We start from the raw sequence: 13,786 nt of genomic DNA, 5'->3' as shown, positions 1-13,786 counted from the left end.
AGAGGGAATTCTGGTTGTTGGTAATGATCTCGTCTTTATTGTTGACACCACAGTTCTATTCAGTTGATTACACATGTTCAGGTTATCTGTATGCATAACACAATACAGAATTTTAACCAATGAAATTGTAAAATTTTCAAAAATGCAGAGTACAAAATTATAGATTATGTGGTAGAAACAGCACACAGTTCAAATAAAGCATGTGATTTTGACAGATATGTTTTTGTTTTATAACATTTTTACAGATCGTAAAGTCAAAATATCTAGTGTAACATTCTCTTAACAAATAGAAATTTTAATATCCTAAGTTAGTTAGAAAAGTATGTGTACTTAGTTAAATTAGAGAGTAATATTTCAAAAATTACTTAGAGAGATGGATGGGTGGAAGTAACAGATAAGATTACTGAACCATTGACTACGCTGTTAAATAATGTAGAATCATTTTTAAAAAATGGAGTCAATGGCATTCCTGAGTAGCTGCTTAAAAAAAATTATAAGTGTTATCTCTATCTCAAAATATACTTTCCTGAGATATACAATTGTATTAGGAAACACTCTCTAAGGCAAGCAATATCCAATTGTCCATATTGGATATAACAAAATTGAGGCTACAGACAAAAGACTACTATATGCTTGTTTCTGGGAGACAAGAAAATCTTCAAGAGAAAAGTCATCCAGGATTGCGTTTGCAAAGATACGATGGTTTCTCAAGATGTAAACAAATGATTAGCCAATCAGTGACTGGCTTGTGACATAGACTGTTTCTTGAAGACAAGATGATGACCAGAGTACAGCCCAAAATTTGAAAAGCTTAGAGGGGGAGGCTCTGATTAAGTATATACAAACTTCCAGTTTAGACCTGAAGTCACATGATTTCAATTAAAAAATTTTCTCCAGAACGGAGCTACATAGATGACCAGCATGACTTCTGTTATCATCAGGAAAAGTATGAGGTATGGGGGCAAGACACTACTAATTTGAGATTGAGAGCATATATTTTAAATGAAATAAATTAAAAATATGATTAAAAGCTGCAGCCCAGTATTGTGACAATATTGCTGCGGCTCGCTCTTCCCACCGTGTCGTTCATGGTGCAGGGGTTAGCGTCTTCGCCTATTGAGCGAAGGTATCCAGTTTAAACCTCAGTGATGCAGGGTTTTTTTTGTGTGTACGTTCTCCCAGTCTGAGAACACATGGTAATTTGTTAGCATTTACATATTTCCGCCACGTCTCTATAGTATATAACCACAAGCTCTCGGGTTGAGGGCGGTTCTTGTTCTTGTACTGCAAGCTGCAGTAGTTGTACATTTCTGAGTGAATCCCTTTATGTTCCTAATGACTGGTTGCTGTTTGTTTCCATGACAGTTTGGTGGAGATGCCGAGTACTGCCTTCCACTTCCCCTTATCATAGTGGAGATACCATCCCGTCCTCAACAAAGTCTACGGCTCTAAGAGTTACAGCTGGAATACGGGCTGTATTCTCCTCCTGGATGGACGCATCAAAAACCAATGTCCAAGACCATGAAAAGACATAGGGAGTGACCTCTGTCCCTTCCGTGATTCAGCACTGTAGAAATCCTTCTGTGTTTGCTGGTGATGCTACTGATGATCCAGCAGAATGGCTGTGGGAATACGATTGAATAGCAATATTTAACTGTTGGGACGACATGGCATGCCTCGCCAATGCCTACTTCTTCTTCACGGGTACAGCTCAACAGTGGTATGAAAATAATGAAACAGGTCTTTGGTCGTGGCAACAGTTCAAGACCGAACTTCAAAAGGTATTTGGAGATGACAAGCAGCAAGCCCGGGGAGCAGAGGAACTTTTAAGTGCAGGGCACAGAAACAAGGGGAAGTACTCAATCCTACATTCAGGATATCTTACGTTTGTGTAACAAAGTGAATCCTCACATGAAGGAAGCCGATAAGGTGTCTCACCTGATGAAAGGCGTTGCTGAAGACGTGTATCAGACCCTACTCACAAAGGAACTCACCACCACGACCGAGTTCGTCAACTGGTGTTGCTACATCGAGGATATGTGACAGAAACGAGTCGGACAACAGAAATTTGACCATCTGCCAAATGTCGTACCTGTGGCTTCTTTGGACAAATAACCTGATATGGTCGCTTTCATCCAGCAGATTGTAAGAGAGGAGGTTCAATGTATCTTGGGGCCCCAGCTGGAGGAGGCCAAACCGAGAGGGTCTTCGCTCAATTCGCTTGTTAGAGAAGAGGTCAAGATAACCCTAGCTCCAATATCCCAGCCTGTGTCATCCTGGATGGCTACTCAGCTGAAATGGCACCCTATCTATGCTGCTGCTACCCGGCGACAGCTTCCAGTTGCCGTGCCTCCAAGAAGAAAAACCAACTTGTGGCTATAATCACTGTAAAGTATTGACCTTTTAGCAGAGTGGGAACAAAAGAGGCATGACCTTGTTGATTGGACCCATGTGCGGTCGGGTAATACCACTTGTAAGGTGTTGACTTGTAAACAGAGGGAAGACAAAGGAAGCGCCAGCTTTGTTAATTGGACCCACCTGCAGTCAGACGTTAGTACATTTGCCATATGGTAAACAAACGAACGTAAACAAATGGCGGATGTTTGTGTAAGCTCCACTCTCGTCGGATGACGGCGGACCCGAGTGTAAGCTGTTCAGGCATAAAAAAATGTTGTGATTGGTTGGAAGTCCCCGTTCCAAAAACCCTTAAATTGCGGGGCAAACGAAAGAGCAGAGGGAAAAGGGCAAGAGACTGATACACAATAGTCTCAGGCACTTGGGAAGCCTGCTGAGCGTAGAGAGAGTGTTCTCCTCTGTTAATCATCTCAGGGATGGGTTAGTGCAGAGACTGGACTGACCGTGCAGTTGAGCCAACTCCACAAGCTGACTGAGGTCTCTCCAAAGGTTATTAGTTCCCAGACGCCAATCTGGCACATGAGTCACCACGCATCCTGTTACGCTGGTTATCCTGTACATATACTATGTTTTCTAACTTGTACTTTCTACAACTGTAAATAAACTGTAAATATATTCAATTTGAGTGTAGAGGTGTGCTTTCAAACGAACCTGATTCACTACATTGAGTCGTGATACACAGGAAACCAACTCAACGAGATGGAGTTGGGAAAGAACATTCACAAAGATCTTCACTATCGCCCTGTTTGTTTCCATTGCGGATATCCAGGCCATGTTGTACACCAGCGTTTCTCAAAGTGGGCGATAACGTCCCCTTGTGGGTGCTGGAGGCTTTCAGGGGGGCAGTAGAAGGCTCAAAGAGAATTGGGGGGCGTTAAGGAAATTAATACATTTTATTAGAAAAATTTATAAGAAAAAAATAGCCAATAAAAAAAAACAAAATGTCAGAACCAGGGCTGTGGAGTTGCGTACTCTGACTCCGACTTTTCCTTACCCTCCGACTCCGACCAGGGGCGGACTTGTTACCGAAAGAGACCCAAAAATTCTGATGTCATCACATGACCTCAGAATAAAAGATTCAATAAATAGAGTTCTAATAAAGATAGAACGTAGAAACTTTTTATTTCAAAGCTAAAAGACACTTCTAAGTAATATATAAATATGTATTCGATAATTTTTACTTTTCCGGCTGTTATATATAACAGAGGATATATAACAAAGTGTAGCACTCGGTCAAAAAAATGACCCCTCCCAAATTTTTACATTTTTGGACTCAGAACACCTTGAAATTTCGAGTTAATTAAGCAAAAGATTCAAGGTTTTTCTATATGTGTGTATGTTAGACTGTGTGGGGGGACATGATTTTGTTCATCCTGTTTGAAGCCTAATAATTTCTGTGGTCAGAGTGGTCAGAATCAGAGTCAGATGGTTTAACACAGGAGTTAGTTATTAAGCGTCAAAGTGGTTGAATTAAATCGTGTCTCCATACACATTCTAACATCTTAGGCAAGAACATCTTAACGGTTTTACTGTACTATTATAAAATGACAAAAAAGCTTACTTTGAGGATAGAGACGAGTTTTATTTTATTTTTTTAAATTTTGAATGCTAATAACGAGTAAAATATTCATTAAGAGATATGACACGTGACCACTTTTATGTCTTCACCCTGTCGACCTTTAATTAAGAACCAAAATTTAATAGTATTAATGCCCCTTTATATGCAAGTTACAGTGCCACATTTTGTTTCTTAAACTTTACCTGTTTTGAGATATTGTTTAATATCTCAGAACAGAAAATAAAGAAATTAAACAAATTAGACACCAACACACACACACACAAGTCAATAAAAGGGGAAAAATTCCCTTTTATTGACTTTTTTGAGGGGTTCGGGAGGTCTCCAAACGTGTAGATTTATAAAAAAAAAAAAAAACTTGGAGGGTCAAATTTGATACGATTCCAATACTTTTCTGTTTTATATACATAACAAGTTGGTAAGTAAAAAGGAGTCGGAGTTGGCGGAGTTTTTGACGACTCCGACTCTGGCTAAAACACCAAAACTCCACAACTCTGACTCCACAGCCCTGGTCAGAACTGAATGACATAACTTGAGTATTTATAACAGATTGACTTATTATAGCATAAATGAATTTATTATAGTAATATTATTTCATGAATATGCTAAAAATTAAATAAAAAATTATCAGAAAAAAATGAATCAAGAAAAAAAAGCATTAATTAAAACTTTTTAAGTCAAAACACCACCTGGAGAAAAATATGTAAAACAGATGATAGACAAGACAATGCCGTCAAGTGCTGACATCTGTTGTCGATAAATTTTATAAAAATCAATTTTTACTATGATAACGATGAATTATTACCCTCGTAGTTTTGAGGGGTAACGATTGATCAGTACTTTCGGAAGCAAAGGGTTAAGGCATTTGCCATATCCATGGATGAGCTTTTCCATTCCCTCTTCATAGAATGTTGCCACCTGTGAATGGAGATGGCTTTAATGGCATTGTTTTTAAGATCATCATTTGTCTTAAACCTCAGCTCTCCTAGCCATGTTTTCAGTTCTGGAAAGAGGTGGAAGTCTTCACACATTAAAAAGTTCCAAGCTGGGTGGAAGTCTGAAAAATGGAAGTCTTCACCACATTTAAATACCCAGTGTGCAATCCCAATTTGTCGCCGAGTGACTTCCATCTCTTTCCTGAACAAAAAAAGTGGCTCAATATTCACTGTGATTATTTAAAATAGTAACCATGTTTGTATTTAACTTTTGGTAATAAATTCATTTTGTTATTTACTCTTGTCTTTTTTTATGGACTATCAGAAGTTGAAAAAAAAACAGCCTACATATATATAACAGTGGAAAAGCGTAGCAATTGGTCAAAAAATGACCCCACCCCAAAGTTTTACATTTTTTGGACTTAAGACACCTCAAAATGTCAAAATATGCAAAAGATTCAGGGTTTTTTCTGTATGTATGGATGTTAGACTGTGTTTGGAGGGCATGATTTTGAATCAGAGTCAAATGGTTTAACACAGGAGTTATTAAGCTTCAAAATGTTTGAACTAAATCGTTTGATACACATTCTAACATCTGTGCATACAGAAAAAACCAAATGTTTTTGCACTTCTCTACGTTTTGAGGCTTCCTGAGTCCAAAAGAGTAAAAATCTGGAAAAGTCAATTTTTGACCGACTGTCATTTTTTCCTTTGTTATGGGCCTATACTATATAACAGTCGGAAAAATAATAATGACAATGATTCTGGTTACTTTTTTAAAAATACAAAATAAAACAATTTAAAAATTAATTAAACATTAAAATTTGTCAGATCTACTGAATATAAAAAATTCACATTTATTGACTTGCTTGATGATGGCAATGGTATTTGGTAAGCATGTATGAATGAAAATAGCAAATACATTCATACACAAATATATTAGCTTAATAAAAATGTTATACATAACATACAAGTATATTGGGTAACATATAAGTATACAGATACATTAAACTAAGTCAAGAATGAGAAATATAACATTTAGACTGGTAAAGAAAAAGGTTGCTTATTTTGCCACATTGATTCATTTATTATTTTTCATCTCTGTTATCAACTGAATTACTCCTTACAAAAAGAATCGCTTCTATTAAGTCAGCATTCACCAAAGCTCTTAAATCATATTTAATAATTTTAAGAGCGGAAAATAAACGCTCTACTGAAACTTGGTTGGTGGTAATGCTGTGACAGTCAATGCTGTATCTTGGATAATATCTGGATAGTGCAATGTTACCATTTTAACATCCAAACTTGAAGAGTGGTCAATGTGAGCTATTTTTTCCAGTGCATAGCAAAAATCATTTTTAATTTTTGTAAGATTTCCTTTTCTGTCTGTACTCATATTAGAACTCTAGCTTAATTTTGAGGGTAGAGACGAGTTTTATAAAAAATACTAGTAGATGAGCAGATGTTGCTCAGGAAAAAAGTAACAATAACAAAGATTAAGATTATTAGATTATAGTCAATCTTACCCATTTTCACCAGGTTTAAGAATTAGGTTCTTCCCTTTTCCAAGACTAATTAGAGAATTTTTAGATGGGTCTAAAAAAAATGGGTCTATTGATTTCCTGCAAAAACGCAAAATACTGCATCTAAAATAGTACAGTAGAAGCTGAGTTCTTTTAAAAGTGGTGGAACTGAGGGACAAGCTACATCATACTGTTTGTTGTATGCAACTGAACAAGTTACAAAACCAAAGCTATGGTTCTCATGAAGCACGACACATACAAACGAGGCCTATGAATACATTCAACTAACCCATTGTGATAGGGTGGAGGATGGATGGGTTTATCAATAAACTGCATTCCAGAGTTAAGTGTTTTGCCAGTACCGAACTAGCTAGGCACCTTGCCCTTGATAACTTAGTTGTTGATCCCCTGATGTCCTTAGATTGTTTGCCTTTGCAAAGACCTATCAGCTAGGGCAACAACTCCATCTGGTGGTAGACAAAGCAAGAGCACCTACCTGTAGACTGAAGGCCATGCATACTCTTCTCACTCCCCACCTGGACCATCCTTACACCGTCGCCAGCCCAGTGGAGGTCATAACACAATTGAAAGAGGTCACCCCCAGTACATCACAGTGTTGGACTTTAAGTCTTGCTACCCCTCTATTGAGTTTCCTCCCTCCTTTTGTGCACTCAGAGTAGCCCATTTCATATTGTCGAAGAGGACTCATTACACCACCTTGTGCTGGAGATGGCACACTTAATTTGTTATAATTTGGTTTTCAAGTTCAACAGTGATATATACACTTGAAGAAAAGGGGTTCCCATGGGCAGCCCTGTATCACGGGGCTTTGTGAAATGGTGATCCGAACAGTTGGAGAACAAGGTCCTTCTTCAGTTCCTCCTCAACATCCTGTTATATAGGAGGTATATTGATGACATCATTCTTTTTTGGAAGACAGTTCCGGATTTGATGGCATTTGTCAATACTTTCAAAAATAATCCCTATGGGTTGATCTTGGAAGTAGAACAATCTAACCCCTCAGAGGTGCACTTCTTGGATATAAATGTTAGAGTGGAGGGGTCTGGTTTCCACACTTTGATTTATCTTAAACTGGGATCCATGTCTTGTACATACTGGTGGGCCATGTGATCCATTCTCTTACAAGATTGCAATGTACAAGGCCTTAATCAGAAGAGCCTTTACTCATTCTTTGAATCCCCAGGCTCTTGATGCTGAACTAGCATTTATAGTGTGTAGTCACAGCACACAGTTATTGCAAAGTCACACATGGGCTGATAGAATGTTATCAGTGAATGCACTCAGGACACACCTCTGGAGTTGACCTGCCAAGCGATAACCAATCTGATGACATAGAACGGGTATCCATCACGTTTAACCCATGCTTAAGATCCTTATGTGCCAAAGTTGCCAGGAAATGCCAGGTGTATCTCACTTACAGGAGGTGCCTGACTATTTTTGACATGCTACATAATGGGAAGGACCCTCCCAACCCAAACAGACTCCCCAGCATATACAGCTATAGCGTCGCCATGAGGGACAACAGATATGATAGACCTGGTACATAGGGTCAACTAAATATTCCATGAAGATCAGATTACAAGAACATCTGGCCGATATAGGTCATGTAAGAACCACCACAGCCCTCGCTACGTATGCAAGAGATCTGAACATTGTAGCAGACTTTAACTGGACCAAGCTCATCCTTCTATGCCCCCATGGAACACCTAAGATGGTTGGAGGCTGTGCACATTTTTAAATCCAGTTTAACGTCTACATGCATAAATTATAAAGAGGAAATGGTTTTGTCAATGGCGTGTCAAGAGTTGATTGACATGGTTTAGCCATTCGTTGAGTCCCAGTAGGGTGACTCTTTGCACAGGCATGATGTGGCTTAATTTTTTCGAACTTATAATCAAACTTTGAATTTTATTCCAAAACAAAGAACCATCAAGGAATTGTTAAAAAACTTGAAGAGCTCAGAAGGAGTTTGAAAATGTTTGTTTTTGTTGGTTTTCGTTATCTATACACCATAATTGATTCAAAGTACATGATTATCATTATATTATGCATTGAAGTATAATTTCATGCTATAAAGCTTTTCTTCAAAGAAAATGATTTGTTAAATTATCTTTAAATTTTTATTTTATTAAATTTTATTAAAAATAAATATATAAAGAACATGTTTATTTCAGGATTGGAATGTGTTCATGGAACGATTGACAGAACTTGAATTATGTGCTCAACATTCCGAAATAGTAATTAATAATAAATTACCTTCGATACAGACGACGACTGATTTTTCACTCATTCGAAATGATACAAATCTCACTCAGCCATTTGTGCTTCTTTCTTCAAATGCAAAAACTGTTGATCGTAGTAAGAGTATGGGAGCCCTTTTACCCGATATTGCAGGCCAATATGAAAATGAAGATATAACAGATACTCCAGTAAATATCACTGTCTCGATTTCTGTTCCTCTTCATTTAAATGTTAACTCAAAAAACTATCCTGCTACAATCTTAAATATGATAGTCCAGGGACATCAACTGGGAATATCAGGTCAGTAAAAATTGTTTTATCCTTATTTATTAGTGTAATTTTTAAAAGAGTAATGATTTATGATAACAATTTTTAAATTATGGTTTACAAACTTCTGGAGATTTATAAAAATAAACAAGAGATACTGTTAGATTTATGAAAATTGATAACTTATATCTAGAACAGAGTATACAAACTGCACATTATGAGCCCTTGGAGATTATGATAAATATTTGTTTTTTTACAATTAAAAAAATATAATTAAAACATACCAAGACAAAATTCATACATTACAATATAAAATATGTAGAAGTAATCACAAAAGTGTCTTTTAAATCTTAACGTCCTTTTCACACTTCAGGAACTAACTGTTTTTACGGCGGAGTCGACCTTCCTTTTTAGGCTACTCTTAGGGAAGAGTAGCCTAAAATCCTGAAATAAACATGTTCTTTATATATTTGTTTTTAATAAAATTAAAATATTTTGTTGGTTATGAAAATAGTTTCAAAAATAAATAAAATATGATATGATATATATAAAAATTCTAACACATTAAATAGAATTACAATTTCAAACAGACTGAAGATAGAGCAAAGATACTTTGAAAAAATTTTCTAATAATTAGTAAATGAGTCCCAAATTATGAGATTATATATTTAGATTTATAATATGAGAATATGGAGTTGATGCACATGTCAGTTTGTAAGCTAAATAAAATCAAAACAATGTGAACCAATGAAGTCTCACATTGTGCTGCTATTGGATAAGTAGAACTAAAAAATACTTACAAAATCGTAATTACTATTTTTTTTCTTTTTTTGATGATTTCTATCTAAAAATCAATTAATCGGTAAGAAAGTTTTATGGAACATTGATTTAGAAGTTTAAGAAGTTTATTTTTTGACAAATATTTTTCATTTATTCTTTTGTCCTTCCTACTTTTTGAATATGCAAAGAAAATATGATTAACCAAATAGATGTAAATATCAGTCTTATATGTCTGACACACTCACTGTCACATCATTTGACAGTTCAAACAACCTCTAAACTTATTTAAAGATTAATTAATGTGAGGACCCAGAGGGGGGTCAGTGTGGAGGTCGGAATGGAGACTATCAATCAAGTAATTAAAAATCTCAATTAAACATTGGAAGTTTTTTTTAATTATGTAAACAATAGAAAAGACTAAAGTTGAGGGAAAAATGGCTGGAGAGGAGTCATTTACTCATGAAACTGACCTCTCCTGCACTCTCCAATTGGTTTCGAATTGTCACCAGGTGATGAGTTGGGACGAACGAATAGGCGGCTTTAAGGGAAAAACTTATAAAACTGTGCGTTTCAAGAATGGGAGGTTCTTGGTTCACAGCGATCCTCTCCTGGAAGTTTGCGCTACTGTCCTCCTACAGCAAAGGCTAGTTTGACATCCCAGGATTCGTTTTGTCCAATGACTCAGAGCACCTGGGCAGATCTCTTCAAGATCTGCCCAGGTGCTCTGAGTCATTGGAGATCATTGCTGCGAGTTGTGCTGTGTGCCTGGGGCTGTCGCTCTCCATTTCACCTATGCTGGATGAACCTAAACAACCATCAGGACATTTGGACTTTTATCTTTTGAAAGGACTTGTTTCCCTCTGTTGAATAGGCATTACGCCTCATTATAAGATAGTGTAAGACAATTTATATATCTATTAAATGGTTTCAAAGGGTAAACCTGTCTCGGTGATCTTTCCACATGCACACGACTGTTCTTATCACTTGACTGTCGTGATGCTTTCCACCCAAATGGCAAATCTCACATTAATACTTCTAACTACCTATATAAGCAACTTTGTACAAGGGGTTTTTTTTAACTTTCATTGTGCCAGGAAAAAATGAGATAAAAATCAAAACTATTTTATTTACAAAAGGTAGATACTTTTCAGCTTCTTTTCTACATAATTATAATTTTGATTTAGGCATTTGTCATATCATGGCATCAGCTTTTCAACACTTCATTAAAGAAGGTTGCTATCTGGTTACTCAGCCAAACCTTTATGCTGGCCTTCAACTCCTCATTACGTCTCCTAACCATCACTTCATCTGATTGAGTAGATGGAAATCATTCTGTAATAAGTCTGGACTATATAACAATGATTAAACATTTTCTATTTATATTTTTGGAAGAGTTCCTATGTCTGTACTGCAGTATGAGGATGAGCATTGTTGTGCAGAAAGAACTCCTGATGATAACATTCATTGAATGCTGCAGTCTTGTAAGAGAATGGTCGCAAGAACCCATTTCTCGTACAAGATTGCAGCATTCAATGTTCTGGTTAAAAGGGCCTTTTCCCACTCATCCACCTCGCAAGCCCTAGCCACCGAGTTAGCTCATATCAAGAAGATAGCAACCAGACATGGATACCCTAGTCTGATGCACTGTTTGGTTGTAATCAACAAAGAGTGAATTCTACTGTTAAGAATTGGCAAAAAAGATTCCTGATTGTCCAGCTTTACATGAACAAATTATGTTGTCGATTTTACAAGATTTTTCTTTGAAGTTTAAAATGCCAGTAATTTTTGCGGGACAATGTGTGCATTTACATGCATTTGATATTTTATTTGTTATTAAACGAAATAAAATTAGAATTGTATTAATAAATCTAATTTTCTTTATTTTGATCTTTAAAGTCACACCTCGTCCTATATGCAAGATTGCTTATATTTGAATAAATATGGTATATATTGTTAAAATTAGAATAAAATTGTTTTCTTTTAATTTTCCTATTTAATAAATAAATAAGAAACTTTTGTATAGAAAGTATAAGATATTATTTCTATAAATGCTAAAAACTACATAAGTATGTGTATTGTTTTGTTACTTATATTTTATTAATATTTGAGATGTTTAATGTATTTAAATTGTTATTTTAAGTATAAACTTATTTTATATGACTGTCTTCATATTATTTTGAATGCAAAGTTTTTAAACTTTGATGTTAGGTAAAGCAGCTGATGAACAACTAAATGTTGCTGTAACTCTGCCCGAGAGGCACAATTTGTCTCGTTGTGAATCAGAACAAAAATGTGAAACATATACTGATGTTTGCCTGACTCTTCGAGGATCTTCACGTTTATTACCACAGACAAAGTATTAAATTATACTATTATTCATAAATTAACAATTGAAGATTAATTTCTTTAATTTGCAAAACTAATTTCATTAAAGAAATTTTACAAATTTTATCAGAATTAATTTTTGACTGATTTCTGATGACTAAAATATTTACTTAAATATTTTCAGAAAACCACCTTCTTGTCAGACAAATATTCAATCACATATGAATGAAGTCAGAGTAAGTTTAAAAGAAAAGAATAAAGATAATTATGGTTACTGGTGTAGAAAAGGTACCCTCATTTCTCTGGGTTACACTCCTGATTCAAAACTAACTGTAATGCTGAGTTATGTAAGTATTTTTCTTAAAAATCTGATTTAAACTGATAGTCTGTAAAATTATAATATAGGTAATAACTATAGTCTGTTATTTTTGTTGTATATGATATATTATGCATAATGTCCAAAATAAGATATATTGGCAAACTAACACTTAATTTAATAAATGAACAAGAGCCAAACATAAGTGTTGGTTCTCCAATAAAATGGGTTTTGGATATTCTGTAGAAGTTGGAGATTGTCTTAATTTTATTTTCTGTTAACAAATACATTAGATACTATAAGGTCTGTCACATAATTATAAGACCACCTTTGAAATAATAAACATTATTATAACAGTAACACAGGTCTGCAAAAAAAATTNTCGGTCCGAATCGTAGGTGCTACGGAAATATGAAATAAAATGATTCAAATTTTTACAATATATTATTATTATTTATTGTGAAATTTTACCGCTCCCTAAAAAGTGCCGCCCGGGGCGGGCCGCCCCTGCCGCCCCCACGACGCTACGTCATAGGTTGCGCTAAGATAAAATTTGATATTCACAAAACTTGTCGTAATTGAAAAAGTCGTAAATAGGCGTCGTTATACTACGACATTGAATGGGTTGTCATAAGTCAAGATAATTCAAGCTGGTCGATGAATATTTAACTTTCTCGATCGACAAATTAATTTATCGTTTATTTCGTCTGCCGATCGAAGACATTTTGTTAACGGAATTAATCGAATACTCTTGAATATCGAGTGAAACGATCTTTAGTTTAATTGAGGTACTGAAACCTCGTTTGGAAAGGAATACATGTATAGCATACTATTCAAGTTTTGCGCTACATAGCGCCAAAATCGCTACTTGGCAATATTTTTATTAAAGTGCAGTGATAAAAACATAATAATGACGATAGCAAGGGCGATAAAAATCCTAGTACTCTTATTTCGATATTCGGCGTGAAATGGAATCACAAATCACACTTCAGGAAAAATAGCAAAATGTCAAACTTCCTCACAATGGGAGTACATCGGAAGTGCGCCATACACCTAGCGATTTCATGACGTCACCGCGCAGTGGCGTAGCGTGGGTGTCACCCGCCCGGAGCGGAAAAAAATTTCGTTCCCCATATTTAGGTATCCCAATTTAAAAGACTAAAATTCAGTTTCGTCACAGAATAAGTAATGAAAAATTCCGTGCTAGTGTTGCCACCTTTTTAAAATCACTGACCAGGACGGCAGGTGAGGTTTGTTCGAATAGAAGTTCCTGACGCATGTGTAATGTCATTTTGCAATGTGAAGAATAATGTGCAGTGCATGCTGGTTCTAAATCAATTAGAGTTAGCGACTAGGGAGACTTGGATAGGAGTAACCAGTAGCGTAC

General features: G+C 35.8%; 1 protein-coding gene across 1 annotated transcript; it reads left to right on the top strand.

Annotated features, from left to right (window-relative positions):
* Positions 1-8,625: 8,625 nt before the first annotated feature.
* Positions 8,626-12,606, top strand: LOC111615649 (transmembrane protein 248-like). The gene is made up of 3 exons (XM_023357072.1): positions 8,626-9,011; positions 11,967-12,114; positions 12,268-12,606. Exons 1-3 carry the CDS (start codon positions 8,660-8,662, stop codon positions 12,458-12,460), a joined length of 693 nt encoding a protein of 230 aa, XP_023212840.1. The 5' UTR covers positions 8,626-8,659; the 3' UTR covers positions 12,461-12,606.
* Positions 12,607-13,786: the final 1,180 nt, after the last annotated feature.

Source organism: Centruroides sculpturatus, unplaced genomic scaffold (genome assembly GCF_000671375.1).
Source record: "Centruroides sculpturatus isolate CEXI.00-Female unplaced genomic scaffold, Cexi_2.0 scaffold2578, whole genome shotgun sequence".
NCBI classification, from domain to species: domain Eukaryota; kingdom Metazoa; phylum Arthropoda; class Arachnida; order Scorpiones; family Buthidae; genus Centruroides; species Centruroides sculpturatus.
The sequence above is the reverse complement of the archived record's forward strand: the minus strand, read 5'-3'. Positions and strand labels throughout refer to the sequence as shown.

Excerpts from the sequence above, each read along its gene's own strand:
- LOC111615649 (XM_023357072.1), top strand. The coding sequence starts at position 8,660 with ATGGAACGATTGACAGAACTTGAATTATGTGCTCAACATTCCGAAATA. Across the intron at positions 9,012-11,966 it reads ACATCAACTGGGAATATCAG|GTAAAGCAGCTGATGAACAA; the intron begins GTCAGTAAAAAT and ends CTTTGATGTTAG. Across the intron at positions 12,115-12,267 it reads CGTTTATTACCACAGACAAA|AAAACCACCTTCTTGTCAGA; the intron begins GTATTAAATTAT and ends AAATATTTTCAG.